This window comes from Gymnogyps californianus, chromosome 5 (genome assembly GCF_018139145.2).
Source record: "Gymnogyps californianus isolate 813 chromosome 5, ASM1813914v2, whole genome shotgun sequence".
Classification (NCBI taxonomy): Eukaryota; Metazoa; Chordata; class Aves; order Accipitriformes; family Cathartidae; genus Gymnogyps; species Gymnogyps californianus.
In genome coordinates, this window is record NC_059475.1 from 45244545 (window position 1) to 45264349 (window position 19805).

The window sequence follows — 19805 nt, forward strand, 5'->3', positions numbered from 1 at the left end:
CTCCAGAGCACTCCCTGTTCCAAGCAGCACTGCGCGGGGGCCTCCCAGCTTCTGCAGCAGCTAACAAGTCCCCACAGGCTCCCTCAGACGCCCGACTCTAAATATCCACTGAGCCATGGCCTGCTGAAGGGACTCGAGAAGTGGTACTCATTGCTCAGCCTGTATTTTAAGGAATGAAAGCTTGAGCATCACCAGCTCTGGTGTCAGCAAAGTAAACCCAGAACTGCCCTTCTAGCCATGACTTCCCCTGGGCAAGCGCTGAGCTCAGATAAGACTGGGTATGTCTTCTTCTTTAGTCCCAGGAAGAAGAGATAACGTGCACCATATGGGCAAGCCAAGGATGCAGTGATTCTTCGCTGGTACCTCTCCAAACAGAGGCAATGATGGCTACGTGTAACACTGCAGCACTGATACCTGTGCTCAGCACAATGCTCAGGCTGACGCCCACGTCCACATCTTCCCAGGACTGCCAGCATGCCAAAAATGGATCTATGACAGCTACACTGGGAATGCCCACAGATCCATTTGCTAACCTTCACATCTGCCAGGTGCAAATACAAACCAACCAGTACAACCAGTTGTGTATGACTGGTACAACCCTGTTAGTCAAGGAGCTGCTACTTCTCACCAAGGCTGAGGGCAGAAGACTGACAGTTACTTATCTCCTGCCATCACAGTCGTGCTTCCCGGGCTCTCCTGGCAGGGAAGCCGCAGAAGGCATCGCTGCTTCCGCTTCCAGGTATAAGCTCTGGAGAGCCTGAGCATATGTACCAGAAACAGGGCCATGAAAACAGGCAGCTGCCTGGTCATGCTCTTCACCAAGGCTTTATAGGTTCCTCCAGACTCCCAGAGACATCCTACCTCCAGACCAGGTTACCTTCCACAGTGAAGGGGCAGTCATCATAAGCAGCAAGTCCAGCTAGCTGAGGATAAGAAATCATTTTAAAGCAGATCCACCACTCAGGCAAGTGGGGAATATTTTGGTCCAGGCAGTTCCTGAGTAACCCAGGAGGCTGCTCTCCTAACTCTCTGTGAAGACTCGCTTCAGAACACGTTGAAACCAAAAGCAACCCCATCTCTGCTTAGAGAGCAGGTCTCTGGAGAGTATTCATGGGTTTTGTTGCATGTTTATACAGCATCTAATACAGCACTGTTCTAATGCATGACTTCAGAGCTTCTGATTGCTACCTCCGTACAAACAAACACAAATAAAGCCAATATACACACAAATAAACAAAAGGAGAAAGCAAATTCAGTCATGTGAGGACTGATTTCCTGTCTTGGCACAGCAAAATGAGGCTTAGAGGTCTATAAGATCCCACTCTTGAGCAACTCCTCCTTGTTAGCAATGCGAATTTGCAGGGAGGCTGGAGGCTGGTTGTTTGTCCTGGATCTTATAGTCTTCTCACAACCACTGACCTGGAACCACCAGTGTCCTCCATCCACTGAGCCACCCAAGAGCTTCTTCTACCTCTTCCTTACCGACAAATCAGACAAGCAAGCCAGCTGCTGTGGGATTGTGGTAGGCTGACTAGAAAAAGTCAGTGTCCCACCAGCACAATCTGTCCTTATCCAGGATGGAGACCAAGGACCAAGCTGTTCTCTCAGACTTGACAATGAACTGAACTCCAGTGAAGGTGACCCCGAATTTGCAGTGTCTAAGAACCAATCCTCACACTTGCAAATATGAACAAGATCTACCTAGCTTTGGGAAGGCCAATATGCTTCTTGCTTTTGCTGCTACAGCCCAACTGTATGGAGAAAGCCTGATGCAGAAGCACAGTAAGTACTCTAGTGGTAGCACAGAAATAGATGATGTTGTAACTTTAAGAAGCAGGCTCCACGTTCAGACAGGTCTAAGAACATGGTTTCATGAGACAAATGACCAACCTAGTAAGTGGATTCCCCCAAAAGGGGAGTCCACCCCTTTCCTTCCCTCCACTGCTAGCCTTGCAATTCTGTCCAATTCTTCTGGTCCTCATGATCTTTCAATAAGCCAATTTAGCCCACTGAAGTGGCAGAAAATTATCCTTAATTTTTATGTGTTAATTTTTTGCTGGTTTATTAAACTGAGCCAACTCACCCAGGGGCCAGATGAGGACTAACGCCAGTGCAAGGTAAGCAGTGGGAGAGCACATCCAGGTGCAATGGCAGCAACAGCGCACCTTTGGCTGTAGATGCTCACTCTTACAGGCTCCACAGCTAGCCCAGAAGTTGGTAGGCTGAAGGGGACACTCAAAAATATTTGGGAAACAACCCATCTAACAGCAGCAAGACTTTTAGGTCATGCCAGTTGCACGCCATATGTTATACAGTCCATGGACAAAACCCAAGCGACTGTACTGTACAGTAAAACACCCAGGGGCTGAAGTGAGATGCTTCAATGCAGACCAGTGCCCGGATGCGGGCAGCCCCACACCTGCCTGCAAAGCAGGGCTGCTACACATTGCCCAGGCAGGAAAGGCAGCAGCCTGCGGCACAGCACCCAGAGGGGCGGTGAAAGCTCCCTCTCCAAGACTCACACAGCAGCCTCGGCAAATCCTTGAGGACGGCTCCAGAAGGCAGTCAGTGGTGGACATGTCCTGGGGTCCTACCTGCGGCCATTGCAAAGGACGAATGTCAAATGCTCTCGCTGAAGCGTGGGATAAGGCGACGTCCTATGGCCTCCATGGGGAGGGAAGGAGGAAAGGCACGGCATGGTCCTTAATGGAGTCCTATTTCCTTGGGACACCGCCAGAGGATTTAAGGTACGGCAGGCAGCTGGGCATTCAGCAATCCCAGCTCAGTGATCGCTAGACGCTGTGTCTGACTGTCTGGACAGGAATGCTCTGCCAGTGCCTGCACAGCCCCCCGTCCTCTGTGCAGAGCCTGAGGTCATGTTCCTTACTGGGAAAGCCTTCAACAGGTGCTGTATCTCCAAGGGCACTGCTCTCCCTCCCCTCCAGTCCCTCCACACAGAGTGGTGGCACGGAGGGGTAGGAGGAGGTCATTGCTGCAGGGAAACTCGTCAGCAATGACCGGGATTATAGGCACGTGCGAGGGCTGCGTGCTCGCTCGGGCACCGAGCCTCTCTCAGGGCAGCAATGACAGGGGCTTGGCCACCTCTCCCTGCCAGCATCACCTCTGCCTTGCCTGAATTTGGTTCCCATCAGATAGTCTTTCATTTGGGCACCAATATATGCCCGCTTCAGTGACCTACTTGGTGTCAGTCAATTCCTCGTCAGTCATTTGAGCCCCTCCAAAATTGTGGATGGCAGAGTAAGTGTCCAGAAATGTCTCCAGTCCATGCATTGCCTCCGCTTCAGAAGAGACAGAAAGGCAACAGCTACTTTAGGTGCAACAGGCATGTTAAAAACAACCTGCAGGAATATAGAAACACAAAGGTCGAATTGCTCTCTCCTCGGGCAGCTCTAAGCGACACTGACACTAACAGCTCAGAGAAGAAAAGGAGAAACTGAAGTTACCTCCTGGTTAGGCACCTGTAATTTGCTGTAATGTCTTCTTGACTATGACTGAGGGACTTCTGCTGGAAGCCACGTGCAAATTCTCTGCTGTGGTGGCTACCAACAAAACCAGTCTTTCTGGCCCAGCAACTGAGTGAGTAGCAGCAAGAAAGACACAGGCCTTTAGGGGTGGTGCAGCCTAACACTTTGCTCCTGTGTCCATGGACTCTTACAGAAAAGTAGAGGTGATTTTTTTAAAAAAAACCAACAAACACGTGTGGGTTGTTGTATAGCAGCAGGCACCATTCCCACCTCTCCATCCTCACTAAGCTGCCAGCACAGCAGCGGTGCTTGTCAGGGAAAGGCACCTCTCCCGCCTTTACTGCCTCCTGCAGCAGAAACCCCACAGCTCCAGCAGGACTTCACAAAACACGAAGTGTGGAGGAGATGCAGCTCGGGTACAGGAGCACCTCAGCACCGACCCGAGGCAGCTGGGCTGAAGCCGTAAGCTCTTCCTCACCCAAAAGGACCGGACAATGCCACAGTTGTCATCCTGAGCTTAACACACTCCTTGCAGAATCTCTCCTGCGTGGACCTCTGTGAGCTCCAACAGCTGCATCTTTGCTTCCGTACCCAATATGCAAGCACCTGCCTGGGTACCAAAATGACCCACGCCACAGCAAGGTGACACAGAAATATGGAACAAATGATTCAATAATGGCTAGAGACTGCCAGGAGACATCTCTGAGTATCATCACTTTGCTCATACCAGCACTTAATAGCACACCTCAGATCTATGTACTCTTCTGTGGGTACTACCTGGACATATTGCTCTAAACACATCCTCTTGGGAAAGAGATTTAACCCCCACTCCTCCATCCACCCTGCTGCTACCACAAAGGCTGTTCACCAACTGGACAAGGGCAAACTGCTGAGCTTCACAGTTCTCCTTCCCCACAGGACCATCACTAGCCTGCGTGTGCCTGGGGACCGTGACACAGTGCTGGGGACAAACCGAGTCCCTTGGAGGGACAGCAGGACCCGACCCCCTTATGTCAGCTCCCACAGCCCGAGGAGGAGCCTCCACCAGGAGCTGAGGTGCCCGGTCTCATGAAGCAGAGGCTGTGGCCCAACTGAGCGTGGCGTTAGCTGCCTGGGCGTTTGGGGGAGCATCCTGCCGGGAACTGGGTTTGACTTACACAGCTGGGACGTGCCGCGGGACGGGCGCCTGAGCTCCTCGCAGGGAGGCATCCCGCCCTGCCGTGCCGGTCCTCCTCCGGAGGGAGCTTGTGGGGGGCTGGAAGGCGGCGGCGGCAGCAGGCGGGTGGTACTCCTGCTCAGGAACGACTTCTTCGCACCGGGAGCCCTGGAAGCCCGAGCGACAGGTACAGACCTGGGGGCGGCTGCAGGAGCCCTTGTTCTGGCACGGCGGGTCGCAGACAGCTGAGGAGACACAGAAAGGTGGTTAGTGGACATGGGGTTAGTGGACATGGGGCTCAGCCCCACAGTGGTGGCACCCGGCTGGGGCAGCACAACTGGGGCAGTCCCATCAATTCTCTGCAGGCAGGTGACTTTCAAAGTCTTGGTGTTACTGCTGCCATGGGTCCCTAAAGGAAGGTCACCTCCATCAGAGACTTGTTTCTGTTCCCACTTCTCCCCACTGGTCTCTGCAGAGCTCTTCTTCAACAATACTCATTTCAGAAAGCTCAGAAATGAGCAGCATGGTCTGCAGAGAGCGTATGGCCTCCAGCATTGCCCATAGCGCTCTGGGCTGGAATAGCACCTCAGTCCCAAAGCAAGGGATTGCATGTTACCTTTAGTCTGTTTTGGGGTCTGATTTGCACGGTCCCCCCGGCCTGTCCCCTCCAGAGCTTTCCAGCTCTCCCTCTGCAGCTGATTTTGGAGTCACTGCGCTCAAATTCCTCTGCAGCTACGGGGACTTACAGTTCATTAACTTCATGCCCAAATCACCCTCCAAGCTTGTGTGTGTTCCTAATTACAGCCCATCAGCTTCAGTTTGCGCCCCGGGAGGAAAGTGCTATTAATTATATGCCAGACCCTAACACTTCCCAAGTCAACATATGCCAAATTGGGTTTGTAGCCCAGCCAGCAAGAGCCAGGAAACCACAGCTCACTCAGGTAGGACTGGGCTCGTTGTGCTGAGGAAGAGTAATTGAAAAGGCACTGGAAAACAGTGTTGTCCTTCAAAGAAGGAAAGGGCCAGCTGGCTGAAGGGCAATGAAACCTCGTTGGACAACACAAGGTGGACATTAAGCTCCAGCCACGTGGGAACCCTGTGGATGGGTTGAAACATGCAGCCACTGCTTCTGCTGAGGGCCCCTTCCTCAGGACTGCCCCAGGGAGGTTGCAGGAGCATCTGGCATCCCACCACCTTCGCACACAGCTGCTGGGCTTTCACGAGCACACCCTTCCTTCTCGGGCTGTGCTCTCCATCCCTATGAGATCCAAGCATGCCTGCGAGAAACGCTGCTTCTGGGCAACAAACATACAGAGAGCTCTAGCTCTGTGTGCCATCCACACATCATCCTGCTGTCACCAAGCGAGGGAAGTCCTTGTGCAGACTCTGAGGTCCTTTCACAGCAGTATAGCCCCCACAACCCTTCCCTCACCCCAAAACTGGACTGCCATCAGCTTTTCCTAACTAGATCAGGGATACGTTGGCTGGAATGCTTCATTTGACCTTTATTACCATGTTAACACTCAGGAAGAGAGGGAGATCTCAGGGAAAGGGAGAACCCAGGTCACGTAGGGCTGTATAGGTTAAAGCCAGAGGTTTTGATGAAATCCCCCAGTAAAATAAATCAGCCACCACTGCAGAGTCTGGAACAGAGACAGGGTCCTAGTCAGGCAGGAATCAACCATCTCTGGGAAGTCTGGCACTCCAAAAGTTGATGTAACTTATAATATAAAACTTAGCTGTGATTTAAATAGGCTGCCAGTCCCTACTGTTATGTCCCAATAAATGCCTGTTTTAACGAACGCCACCAGACCAGGAAGCCTGCCATTGAAAACAACTGCTTCACGTGCTGAAATACTGCAGAGCCGCGACACTGGGACCTGGGATCACAGCAGTTCTCACAACCTCTCCCACTAACAATGTTCATAGTCACGTTAGACTGTGCCCTTCAGCAGGAAAGCAGTGATAAGTGACCAGGCACTCTAAAAAGCCCCTAAGGCAGCTGATATAGAGAAGAGGAAGAAGGGAATGGGATTAGTCTTCTGGTCCCTTCATGCAGGATGGGTGGGGAGCTGCCCTAGCTGAAATATTCCAGCTTAATAAAGGGATTAATCCCTTTCCCGGTTGCCTTTGCAGACTCAGGAAGAACTTGAAAGAGGTTTAAAAAGTCACTGGTTTTCACTCAGTCCAGCTATGCAATGTAGGGAGAGCAGATCATTCAGTGGAAGTACTGCCGATGCCAAGTGTGTGAAATCACCGGTCAGGCCCCCAAAACCATAACATTGACAGAAGAAACAAGACAGTTAAAAATATATATCTATTTGGAATATTTCTGTTTGCTTTCTGGTTTCTGAGCCCAGGGGTTACTCTGAGATGTCCCTCCCCAGCTGTGGGGGCTATAAACAGTTTCTGTTAAGATGACAGCCACTGATTTCTTCTCACTGTAATCTCATGTAATCACCTGCTCCAGGAGCTAGGGCTTTAGGGAAAGCAAAAAGAGTCATCTCAAAACTCTTAACAAAAGGATGAGATTTGGAACACTGCTGAAGTACCATTAGTAGCAATGCTAGTTTGTTCAAGAGCATCTAGCAGTGTCCTCACAGATCAAGTCTGGTGCTGTCTAGTCTTCAGTGGATGATGTAAGTCCATCCTGCAAGGTCACACTGCAGGGATGACTGCGGCATGACTCTGACCACCCACCTAGGCCAGGCAGGCAGGACCGTCAGAGGGGAAGGCCACCAAGTCCAACCTCCCATCGCTTTGCAGGCACATCTGGCCCAGGACTGAGCAATGACATTGCAAGGTGACGTTCAATTACTGTGTCCCTGCTGCTCTGCATGTGCTCTAGGTCTAGGAGAGTGGTGTACATCTTCACTGTAATCAGCTCCTGCTCAGTCCCATTTAAATGCAGGGGAACCTGTCCACCCAGCTAAGCATCCACAGGAAAACTGGGAAGATGCTGAAGGGCTTGTACCACTGGGGTGATTTAGTCCACTTTCTCATGGAAAAGTTTGCTTATTGATGCAGAGCAATATGTAATCTCAGTTCTAACTTAAAGCTCTGACTCTGTTAGCACACTGTCGTGGTTTAACGCCAGCCAGTAACTAAGCACCACGCAGCCGCTTCCCCCTCCCCGCTCCCAGTGGGATGGGGAGGAGGATGAGGAAAAAAAAGCAAAACTCATGGGCTGAGATAAGAGCAGTTTAATAACTAAAGTAAAATAAAATATAATACTAACAATAATAATAATAATAAATATAATAATAATAATAATTGTAATGAAAAGGAACATAAAAAAGAGAGAAATAAAACCCAAGAAAAGACAAGTGATGCACAATGCAATTGCTCACCACCTGCTGACCAATGCCCCAGCAGCGATCTGCCCCTCCCGGCCAACTCCCTCCAGTTTATATATGGAGCATGACGTTCTACGGTATGGAACATCCCTTTGGCTAGTTCGGGTCAGCTGCCCTGGCTCTGCTCCCTCCCAGCTTCTTGTACACCTGCTTGCTGGCAGAGCATGGGAAACTGAAAAATCCTTAACTTAGGTTAAGCGCTACTTAGCAACAACTAAAACATCAGTGCGTTATCAACATTATTCTCACACTAAATTCAAAACACACTGTACCAGCTACTAAGAAGAAAATTAACTCTATCCCAGCCGAAACCAGGACACACACCCAGAAGGGACGGACAGTTTAACACAAGTGAGAGATCTGTACAGGCTGACAGGCAGGGAGATCAACAGCAATGCAGGAATAACAGAGAAGGAAAACAGAACTTCAATGAAAAACAGTCTGGGCTCAAAAAACCCTACAGTCACTGTACAGAAGAAAGACAAAAGGAGAGAGCATGTGAATGTCATCTCCATTTTGCAGATGTGGAAAAGCCCCAGGTGCTAATGTGACTGTCTGAAGACACACTGTGAGACCACAGCAGAGCCAGAGACTCATTCTGGAATCCCTGTGCGTTCATCCAGTATCTTAACTGCAAGACCATCTGTACGAGATTAGAAAGTGGATTAATTTATTTAGTCCTTCCCAACATGCCAATTAAAAATGTTTCTTTTAAGCTTTAAAATATCCATGTCAGGAAAAAAGCTCACCCTGCATTACCAGCCCAGCCCAGGCTGCTATCTTGGGAAGCAGGAAAGAACCATAGTGAATAATGCTGATGAAAGTGGAGGCTGATGAACTAACGGGAGGCTGAGCAAGAGAATTCCCTTGCTCTTAAGCAGAGGGGAAGGATGATGAGCTAATAGGCAGCAGCTAAGTTATCGACAAGTGCACACTGCAGCCCCTGCAGCCCCCGAAATATGAGCAGTGCAAGGGGGCTTCTGGCCAGCTTGTGTGTACGGGTTTCTTCTCCACCAAACCCAGGACATAAAGGCCTGAGTCTCACCCCAGGATGAAGTTAAACAGGCAGGAGGTTGGACGAACTCCTCGGGCCCAAGTTCAGATGTAGCTCATCATCCCTAATGTCCCCTCCTGCGGGAAGACCTCTGGAGCCCCACAGGATGCCCTGTATGCAGTTTGGTGTGATGACCTGGCAGTGTGCGGGTAGAAACCAAGCCCATTGCAAGCAGGCGAGATCTTCCTCCTAAACTCCCTTAGCTCACTTCCACTTTCCCAGGAAACATCAGTAGCCCAAAGAGAGAGATTTCTCTTCTTCATCTTCCCAGTCACTGACTCTCTGAAAACTCCCCGAGTCCTCACTGCACTTTGGTCCTCGAAGCTGGAACAAAGCAAAAGGCTAGAGACACTTGCCCATGGCTTGAGTTGTCATATGCAGAGACGTTGCAAGAGGAAAGTCCCTGGAAAAGCATGGGTGGAAAAGGAAGAAATCACCATGCTCGGCAGGCGATAGGAAGTAGATTACAGCAACAATTTGGCCTATCCTCTCTCCTGTAGCCAGGCTCAAATCCATGAAAACCAAGGTCCTGCCCAAGACCCGAATGCCAACTTCTTCCCTGCTTCATCACGCTAAGAGGTTCCCTCTGGCTGTATTTCCCTGATATGCCCCATATCAAAGACCATAGGATCAGACATTAAACAGCATTACGGTGCAGAAACTAACTGGGACGGGCTGTCCAGCTTGCCTTGGCAGCTTTAAAAACAGCCAAGTGTCTCCAGCAGCTTGAACTCCAGCAGAAGAGCCCGGCGAGGGAGGTAGCTGGGAACAAAATGATGTTTACGTATCACCAGTCTCCACCTAAGCCCTGCTTGAGATTTACCATCCCCTGTCGGGGGGACACTGTCAGGCCCGACCATGTTGACAGTGTCCTTTTAATGAATCCTTGGGAACAAGGGCCCAGCACCTGAGCAATCGCTAGACAGCCTGCGTGGCTGCAAGCCCAGATCTACTGCTCCTACAAAAATCCCTAATGAGAGAAAGATGCTGCCATTGCTGGCCCCGCGCTCTGTTTACAGACACTGTCTGGCAGCACAGCACGGTCTCTACCGTTTGGCTTCTGTCGGCAGGGGGGAGAGGGAGAAGGGAGGTGAGTCAGCCCTTGGCCCCTTGCTCCTGAACAGCGATCGCTAATGCAATTATCCCAGCACGGCCGAAGCGCCGTGAGATCCCCCCGGCAAACAAAGCTGAGCCTCTTTCTCTGCTAAACATCTGGGCAGCTGCTGCCACTCGAGTGAAGGCAGATGCTCTTGGCTATTCTGGGCAGGGTTTTCCCGTCCAGAAAGCCTGCCCGGTGCCTGTGTGCTCCCTGCCCTCCAAGCTGCCTGGGCGCTGCAGGCAGCCCCTCGCCTCCCTGGGACCAGGCAGGTGCACCGGGCAGGCAGTCCCCTGGGAAGGCCCACGGGTGGGCTGGGTGGTGTAACCTCGTTGTTTAGGGACAGGGATCGCGGCAGGGGCTGGGCTGTGGTTGCGCAGCTATTGGGGATGGAGATGACGGTGCAGCTGCCTCTGGCCCGCGTCACACTGGTGCCTGCCCAAACCCCTTCCCTTCCAGTGCTGTGTCGGGGAGCCCAAAATGATCTCAGCCCCCAGGGCTGTGGCAGGGCCGTTTGGAGGAGCAGAGCCCTTATTAACCCCTCTGTGGGCAGGTCGGAGGGCCCTGGCCAGGCAGTTTCCGCACTGCAGGAGCGCCCTGCAGCCCCCCGCCATTTTACACATCCCATGTGCTGCACCACGCTCCAGCCCCACCCGTCCCAGCCACTGTGCCAACTCCATTAATTGCTTTCCTTAATAGCACTCAGATAATTTGCAGCCCCGATTTCCCCCTCAGCATCAGCAACGCTTGCCCACGTGAACACAGCCCCACTCTGCTGGTTCCCACCTGCTGGGACTTTCACAGACCTGCCTTTTGCTCCAAGCAGGACGACGAGAGCCCAGGGCTCAAAACTCGCCCATAAATCTGCCGTTGCAATGCCCTGCCCCAACAAGACCCTGCTTGGAATGGACACTAATAACAATAATAAAGTAAAGCCATAATTATTCAGTGTGCTCAGACTTTGCCAGCAGGTGGAGAGAGCTGACCCACAGCCCTGCAGCCCCATGGGGAGGCTGCGGCGCTGCCTCCGGGGACCCCATGGTCCTCCTCCTGCCCTGGCACAGCGCAGGGGACGCGTGCGGGGTCACAGCAGTACTTGAGCACTTTCTAGGGGTGCATTGCGAGACCTGCACTGGCTGAGACTGTCATACTCACGTTTGATGCAGTGGTTTGTGCTGGGAGCCGTGGTCCACCCTGGGCAACACTGTCTGCCGCAGACATTTGGCCTAAGCAGAGAGACAAAGCAGCGTGGTTAGGAAAAGGGGAAGCCGAGGTCTCTCTGCAGCCAGCACCTCTGAGTCACCCGTAAAATTATTTCCTGCAGCATGTGATATTTCCTTCCAGATGGACCAGCAGCTGAGATCAAAACCAATGGGACAAGGGCTGAGTTGTTTAAGTGCTTGGAAAAGAAACCCCCAAGGACTATGTGAATGCTGCAGTGTGAGCGATCCCTCAGGGAGTATCTCCCTTTTGAACTGGCATTATGCTGGGTTCCTGGCACAGCGCTCAGAGGAACCATTTTCCTCCTGAGAGCAATTGGAGGCCGGCAGCCTGCGATCATTAAAGATCTCACGGCACTTTGTGGTATTGGGGAGTAAATCAGGCCTGATTCCAACTTTGGTCATAGCGTCTCGCCTCCGCAAGTGTCCCGAGCTGCTTCGGCCGAAGACAACACTTCATTCTCCACCTAACTGCTGCCGCCTGTTGCTGTTCATTGCTCAACTCTACCCCGGGAGGCACGGCACACCAGCAGCCACATCGGCCGCTCCCCAGCTTGTTCTCCCTTTGCAAGCACCCCAGTCCCACATCTGTTATCTGCCTCTGATGCAGCAACCCCGGGGGCTGGGGACCCTCCGGTGCTATGAAATTTGCGTCTACCTGACATGCACAGTGCTACACTAATTCCAGGATGCTCAAATCATTTCCATGGTTGTTAATCCCAGCACTTTTTGCTGCAGCAACTTTATGACTGCCCTTACAGAAACAACATCCTCCCCACCTCTTCCTTATTATGTGTTTTCAGGTAGTGATCACTGCCAACATACAGCTATTGGAGACAGTGCTGTGCCTCCAAGAGGTGCTCTGCGATGCCCAAGCAGGCAGCTAATCCTGCTTCCTCTGGTCACATCTCATATTTACACGTCTACAGTGAGAAGGAATAACAAGTTGCAGGTTGCTCTCCAAGCGTATTTACACACGATGGAGGGAAGTTTTTGGGAATATGTAACTTTTGCGTGTCTAGGTAGATGGGAGAGTACAGTCATCAAAAGATAAAAAGTTAGAAATAGGCAGCCTGAAAGCTCTGGAAAGCCTCTGGAAATGAAGTGGGGAGTATGGTTTATTTCTAACGCTGGACAAGGCAGTCGGAGCTGCTGACAGAATTTACAGGAACCATGGAAACATGCACATTTGTCTTTTGGATTGACTTTAACATGAACACAGCAGGGTCAGAAGATGATCCTGCTCCGAACCGGCATCCTCGTGACTCCTGCATCCACATGGCATGAGATGAGACTCCAGAAGTGCCAGAGCTCAAGCTGTGGGGCTCACGTTTTAGGAGAGCCAAAGACGGTGGGTAACGGGTGTGAACGGATTGTTCTGGTGTTCATGAATGAAGCTGCCTGTAGAGATACAATCACTCCACATGGGAAGGGGAAGTGGTCTGAGAAGCCACATCATTTGTAAAGCGTTATCCAGCCCTTCAGGATCAACATATTATTAACCTGGGTAGATTTTTATAGGGAGAAAGCACTTAAATTCCCTTGGTGTGACTTCCTGCAAACAGAACAAGCCAAAGTAATTCTTGCATCCACTCACATCTGCTCTGGCTGGGCCAGAGCATCGATTTCCAGCTTTTTGTCTGTCGACCCAAAGAGATCTATGGGTCCCTTCTTTTAAGACATCCCCAGAAAGTATCCAAGGAAAGCGAACTTTCCTTCACTTACTGCATAAGAGCCCACAAAAGGCCTTAAACTTTTTAAAGATGTCCAGATCAGTAAAGAGAGAAAAACACTGAGCTGGAGCAGGTCTTTAGGTAATTAAGGTATGCTGAGGGACTCCACTCCAAGCAGCAGCATAAACATCTTTGCTTAGACTGTCACAGCTCCCATTCTTCCCTCGGCATGGCTGAAACACACCTTGCAAGTCATATTCAGCCGGTCTGTTCAAAGAGCAAAGCCCTTGCCCTTTCCCACCTCAACTTACTCACATAATCAGAGGTTGTTTCTTGTAGGCAAAATAACTACCTTCTCCACAGAAGCTGTGTTGGCCTTGAATCACACTATCAGTTCTTCGTGGGATTAAAGTTCAGGTTTTATCTACATCTCTCACATGCATGCTGGAGGGAGCATGCTGCTAGCTGCTCTCAATGCCAATAGTGAGCCAGACGTTGTAGGAAGAAAGGTATGAGACTAAAACAGACAGGGGCCCAAGCCTGAGCAGATAAGATCACTCCTGAAGGCATGAAACCCCTGTTGGGTTCGGCACAAACCTCTCATTAACAGAGTCACTCTGTGTCACTGCCAACTCCAGACATGAGTTGCCAACCCCAGGTGAAGGGAGATGCTAGCACCAGGGCGATGCTCCTTGAGGGAGGACAGCCCAGCACGTGCAGAGGGGAGCAACCTGGGAGGGATGCCCTCAGAGGCAGCGGCAGAGGGAGTACCTGGACGGGAATGTCCCATCCTTCCATAACCTCCTGCATGAGAGGATGGGCAGAGATGGAGGCAGGGAGGACCTCCAGGACTGGAAGTGAGCACTTGGGAGGAACAACATGTAGGTAGATTGGAGGGCAGAGAAGGACCACGACTATTTCCTGATGAAAGCCCAATAAGCAGGACCTCACAGAGCATGGGGCCCCAGGTAAGCAAGAGCATCAGCAGTGGGAAAATAGCTATGGGGGCTTTGCCACATGGGACCCAGTCTTGAGCACATCTGGTTCTACTTAAAGCCTTTAGTTGACATTTGCATGGCTTGAACGCCACGTGGTTTTCACTGCCTTACAAAGAATTCAGAATGAATCCCAGGAGGTTTAAGGAGCACAGCACGTTTACAGTGTGGACAGTGCTCCAGAGAGTGGCAGCCCCGAGCTGCATCTGTCCTGCTGCACATGCCATTGCCAACACTTTGTGCAAAGACGCAGCTCAGGCCTGAGCCACCTGCAGGGCACGTCCAGCCCTGGGCCTCCCCATCCAGTGCTGCTTCTGGAGAACAAAACAAGTGGCAGGGTCCATCCCTCCAGGTCTGGTGCCACCGTCCTGGGGGTGGCTGCTGGGGAGCTACCTGTACACACTGAGCAGCCCCTGCTCACGCCCCATCGCACAGGGGACAGGGACTTCCAAGGCAGCCGGTGGAGCTGCCCAGCAAGGGGACCTGCTGGGTGCCATGATGCACCAAGCCCCTGGCAGACCTAACAATGACATGAGCCAAAGCCACGCTCGTAACTCTGAAGCGCTCAGCAGCTGTGCAAGGCTGAGCCCCCAGGCTGCCTCCTGCTTACGCACCCCTTGAAACTGGAAGCATGGCAGCAGGGTAGAGGGGAGCAGGACTCTCACCCTCATCCTGGGCAGCCTGGGGTGCAGAGTGACCAGAGGATGGGTGGGCACGTGGAGGGGTCAGCAGCTCTCCCAGGTGGAAAGAAGCTCAACACAGCCCCAGATCAGAGCAGAACAGAAGACATCTCCTCACACAGGTCTCCCAAGCTGAAGTCCCATTGAACACTCACACTAGGTCACGCTGCACGGGGATGCCCTATTCCCAGCCCTGCCGCTGATGCCAAAACAAGCCTTGGGCAAACGGTCTGTCTTTCCTATCTCTGTCTCCTTACCAGTGGAATAGGTTAATTAATGTATTTACCTTCCCAAGGGCCAGGTCAGCTAGCACACCTCTTTCCTAGGAAACGAAACATTGTTGGGGACGTTCCCAGGCACTGGGACTTGATTGCCTGTAACAGTGGACTGCTACAGGGCTCATGGGCCACTTAGCACCTTCCAAAATAGTTCCCAGCCCAGCTGAGACCAGAGAAGACAGAGACCATTTCCAATAGCCAGTTTCCCCTTTTTGGAGAGAAAGGCGGTTGAATAGCTCAGACAGCTGAATAGCCACAGTGCCAGAGAAAGCCCTAAAGCATAGCTCACTAGTGCAGATGCGGCCTTCAGGTTTGCCTTTCTGGCAAAATGCAAGGTGAGGCACTGGATCTACCTCTCAGCCCCTGCCTCCAGTGCCAAGTACGCCCTGAGGTCTCCAAACAGCACAGGCAGCAGTAAGCAACTGGAAACCAAGCTTGCTCCTCACTCCACAGCTAGCATGCACCATCCTTGCCCAGGTATAGTCCCCAGCACACTGTGAGAGCTTGGTGCACAGGAGGTGTCAGGTACTACTCACTGGCCTGGTCCTTTTCTGGGACAGGCATCTCCCTGACACCCCTCACAGAGCTGAAGCCAGTGCCATGAAGCCTCCCTACATCCAGAAGTACCGTTCATGGCCCTGACTGGATGCACCGGCACAACCTGCAACTTGGGCAAAGGAACTGCAGCAAGCCAGTCCTTCATCACCTGTTTTGCTGCAGCAACCAGAGGCCACCGTCAGGATCAGGCCCCCGCTGTGCAAAGTGGTACCCAGGATGAAAAAATCCTGCAAGATCTTGCAGCGTTATCTGAAACTAGAGCCAAGCAACTGTAACAAGCACTAGGGGGAAGGAAAACAAGAAAACAGTAGTAAGATCATGGCTTCACATAGTTTCAGCATGTGCATAGCCTCAGCGATGATCACATAGTGTTTCTGAGGCATTCAGTAAAACCATTTTTTTCACCATTTATTTTAACAGCAATCTATGCATCATCTTTCAACTTCATGCAGCACTCTGTGCTGCCAGATATGCTGACTCCATTCAGGTCATTTACAGCATCCTCACAGAAGGCCAGGGGGACCATTAGATCATCAGGTCTGCCTTTCTACTGCACGACAGTGAACTTCATCCAACTGCAAATGAAATATTTGCAGTCAGACCCAATGAAGAACATTAGGAAAAGGCTGCTGGCATCGATGAGCCACTGAAAATCCTCTGCCAAGTCCACATCAGCATTAACTGCCTCCACTCCTGAGCAGTCCCATACACACACAGCAGCGAGAACCTATATCCCACAAAGCCTGGGTAAAGCAGGACTATATAGCCACAGACAGTGTCTACAAAAGCAATTAAACAAGAACTGCAGTGCACAAACCACAAAAAGAAAGTGGGAGAGAGAAGGAAAGAGTGTGGGACTCCCAGCCCGTTACCTGGGGAGCCTCACATGCCCCTGAAAATTGTCCAGGCAGGTACCAGAAGTAGAGGCTTCCCCAGACTACTCCCCCGTTACCCACCTTCCTCTAATTTTGTGTACATCACCTGAGGATCATCACTGGGACCCACCCTCCCAGCCACGGTGAGAGGAACGAGGAGGGTCACATCCCGGGGGACACAGAGGTGGAGGGAGATGCCTACAGTGTCCTCCCAGCAGGACTGGCCAGCCCAAATTAGGGATGCATCCAGCACACGAGTACAGCCATAGCTGGCGTGTGTCAGGGCTTGGGAGCTCCTTACCCCACGACACTCGGGAGGAAAATCTGTCCAGTCAGGGGGGTGGGGGAAACAGGCAGGTTAAGCACAGCACAGCAAAGCAGAGATGCTTTCAGGGCTGCATTGTTTTCCTCACTTAGCGTTAGAAGACAGTAATTTTCTGCAGTATTTGCTGTGGTGTCAAAAGTCACCTCACGATGAGCCTCCAGGAGGAAATACTAAACCCCAGCTCTTGCAAGACTTGCAGTTGGACACACTCGTGGAGGGGTGTGAGCAGGTCCCACCTGCAACAAGGTCAGATGTGAGCAGGGTGGAAGACACATCCAAACGGTCCCCAGGAAAGGAAGTCAATTTTGGGTACGCCGCTATCAAACAAAGCGAGAAAATAATTATCCAGAAAAGGATACAGTGCTAATAAATGGGTTTTTCAAGCACAGGGCTGTGCAAGGCCCCTGGAGGTACCAGCAGAGAACTCTGACTGGGGAATCAGGAAAGGCAACCCACGCAGGAGTTGAGATTTTAAGCCAAAGTAACTGTATAAACAAATAGCACTGGGGTTTAGTGCAGCCTGCAAAGCCACCTGAGTAAGGGAAAATGAAGGTTGTCATACTAGAGAGTAGTAGGAGTTCAGTGTAAATAGCAGAACAGAAAATATCCCACCTGGCAAAAAAATGAAACATCATGAAATGAAGTTTTTTAGGGGCCCTGAGTTTCCTGGATGGAAACGTGTCCAGTGCAGCAAGGGGCGTAAGAAGATGGATGAGGTGGAAGGATGGAGTCTCACCGAATGGCTGGAGGCAGCAGCAGCTAGCTTTCCATGAGGAGTAACGCCATGTGGTTACTCACGGACAATTATTTCAGCTAGGCTTTCTCATACGCTCCGAAGACAGTAGGTCATAGAGAAGTTTAAAAAGTGCCGATTTGGACTCCAGAAGAGATGGAAAGCTACTGACAACAAGCCATTATATGCACTTTCCAGAGTTCAAGTTCTTGGGGATCAGAGCAAGCCCCATATCCCCAGCCCTCATCTTCCAGGGCAGAGCAGAGGCAGAGAGTGCAGCACAGCCTGTGTGGGGAACACAGCACCAAGGCACAGCTCTTCCTTCCTCTAAGCTTGGAGGCAACGGCACTCTCCGGTACCCCAGGAAGTCAAATCTAGCTGACAACAGGTCAACAGCGTGTAAGTGCTGGACCAACCAGCCCCATTTACACCCTTGATTAAGGGATGGAAGCAAGCTACTTGCAAGGAGGTTCAGCACTCTTTTGAACACAGTGTGAACCTTGGGGCTGCCCACTCGCTCCTGATGATAGCAGTGCGGGCTGGCTGCTGTCACTGGAGGCAGCTGCAGCCTGAAAACCTGGTGGAGGCTATTCAGGGCAGTCATTGAAAAGAAACGGGCTACATCTCAGCTGACTCAAATCCAACCGAACCACCACGTGATCCCAAAGCAATGCTGACAACACTCCGACTGCAGAAAGTGTAAAATCCTTCTGAGCCCAAAAAAAGCCCAAACCTGACTGAGCAGGACTGGATCTTCCCAAAACTCTTGCTCTGGGCAGCTGACAAACCAAGGCTAATGGACTGGGTAAGCCAAAAACTGCTGAGGACCTAACGCCATTGACTAGCTGTTAGTGATAAATACTTCACATATCAAACATAATGGAAGAAGAGCAAGTTTGGTGCTTCTGTGGATCTGTTGAAGGAAAGTGCACGGAGTGGCTCAGGGAACATCTCTGTGTTGAAATTTTGCAAGGAGGCGAGTATAGGAGAGAGAAACCTCAGAGACTGAGCTGCCTTTTGTATTCTAGCGAAGCTCCCCACCCGATGTTAGCAGAAGACATTTCTGCCCATGTCAGAGGGCAGTAAGCCCGGAGCCTGCCCTCAGTATCTCCCCGGCAGGGCTCACACGGAGAGCTGACACGCACTGCCACATGGGTCAGTCAAACTGCCGGCGCGATGGCTTCGGTAGCCCTTCCCAGCTGGCAGAGGAGCTCATCACGAGGGGCATCAGCTACGGGGGAGCAGAGAGGGAACTGCAGAGGAGGGGGGCCCGGGGCCGAAGGGTACGTCAGCGCTGCGCCAGACGTCCCGCTCGCAAGCTCCCCTCGCAGCGGAGCAGCTGGCCTTGCCACATGATCCCCCCTCCACCTCCACAGGGCTGTAGCCAGAGACTGGAGCTGGAAGCGGCCCTGCCAGGCAAGTCATAGGAAGCCTCCCCCGGCTGAGCCAGCTGAAGCCATGGGAAGCTGCCGCGCGGAGTGCTTACAAGGGGCCCATTATGGGAGGAAGGAGCCAAGAGGCCAGCAGGTACCTGCAGTAAGAGCGGCAGCAACCAGGCTCCGTCCCGCAGAGCCAAGCGAGCCCCTCCAGCCTCTCCCGCCACCCACGTACCACGGCCACACTGCCTCCCGCCCCCCCCCGGCAGCCCCCCACCCCGCACGCTTTCCGGGACGGCCGTAGGCAGCCCCGGGGAGCGGCAGAGTAACCCCCCCCGCCCGCCGCGCCGCGCCGCGCAGCTGTCCGACCCGCCGAAGCCCTGATGTGTCAGCAGAAGGGCATCGCATCCAGCACGCTCCTGAACCACACGTCCCCGTGTGACAGGCAGCCGGCAACGCGGCGTCCCGCCCGCCTCACACTCACACTCACACACACGTGCGTGCACACGGACACACGCGCACGCCGAGGGATCGCGTGGGCGAGAGCGGCGCAGCCGCCCGCCGCACGTGCGGGACAGACGCGCGGCACGAGAGCGAGCGCCGAGCGGGCTTCTGCTCTGCTCCGGGGCCCGGTGCCGGAGCCCGCCGAGGGGCAGCGCGGCCCGGGCCCCCCGCGCATCGCCCCCGCGACTGCCCCGGCACAGGCAGCGGGGCGTCTCGCAGGGGACGGGACAGCGCCCGGAGCGCCCGCGGCGGTGGGAGGGGGGGGATGCGCCGGGATGCAGCACGGGATGCGGGGGACCCGGCCCCTCCGCCTGGGGCTCCCCGGCGCCGGGACCACCGGGGCTCCCGCTACGCACCCCCAGCAGGGCCCCCCCGGCCGCAGCACTTACCCCGCCATCCTCCCTCTGCCGCTTGGCTCCTTCGCCCGGGACACGACCCGGG

The 19805-nt window shown here is 52.8% G+C and overlaps 1 protein-coding gene across 2 annotated transcripts in view; it reads right to left on the reverse strand.

The window, feature by feature from the left end:
• The window catches only part of LTBP2 (latent transforming growth factor beta binding protein 2), a 74115-nt gene extending 54310 nt beyond the window's left edge, over positions 1-19805 (reverse strand). For both annotated transcript variants that reach the window (XM_050896828.1, XM_050896827.1), the window contains exons 1-3: positions 19754-19805; positions 11303-11373; positions 4643-4886 (exon numbers count right to left, since the gene is read on the reverse strand). In XM_050896828.1, the coding sequence (XP_050752785.1) occupies positions 4643-4886; positions 11303-11373; positions 19754-19761 (323 nt within the window). In that variant the 5' untranslated portion in view covers positions 19762-19805. The remainder of the gene's footprint in view (positions 1-4642; positions 4887-11302; positions 11374-19753) is intronic.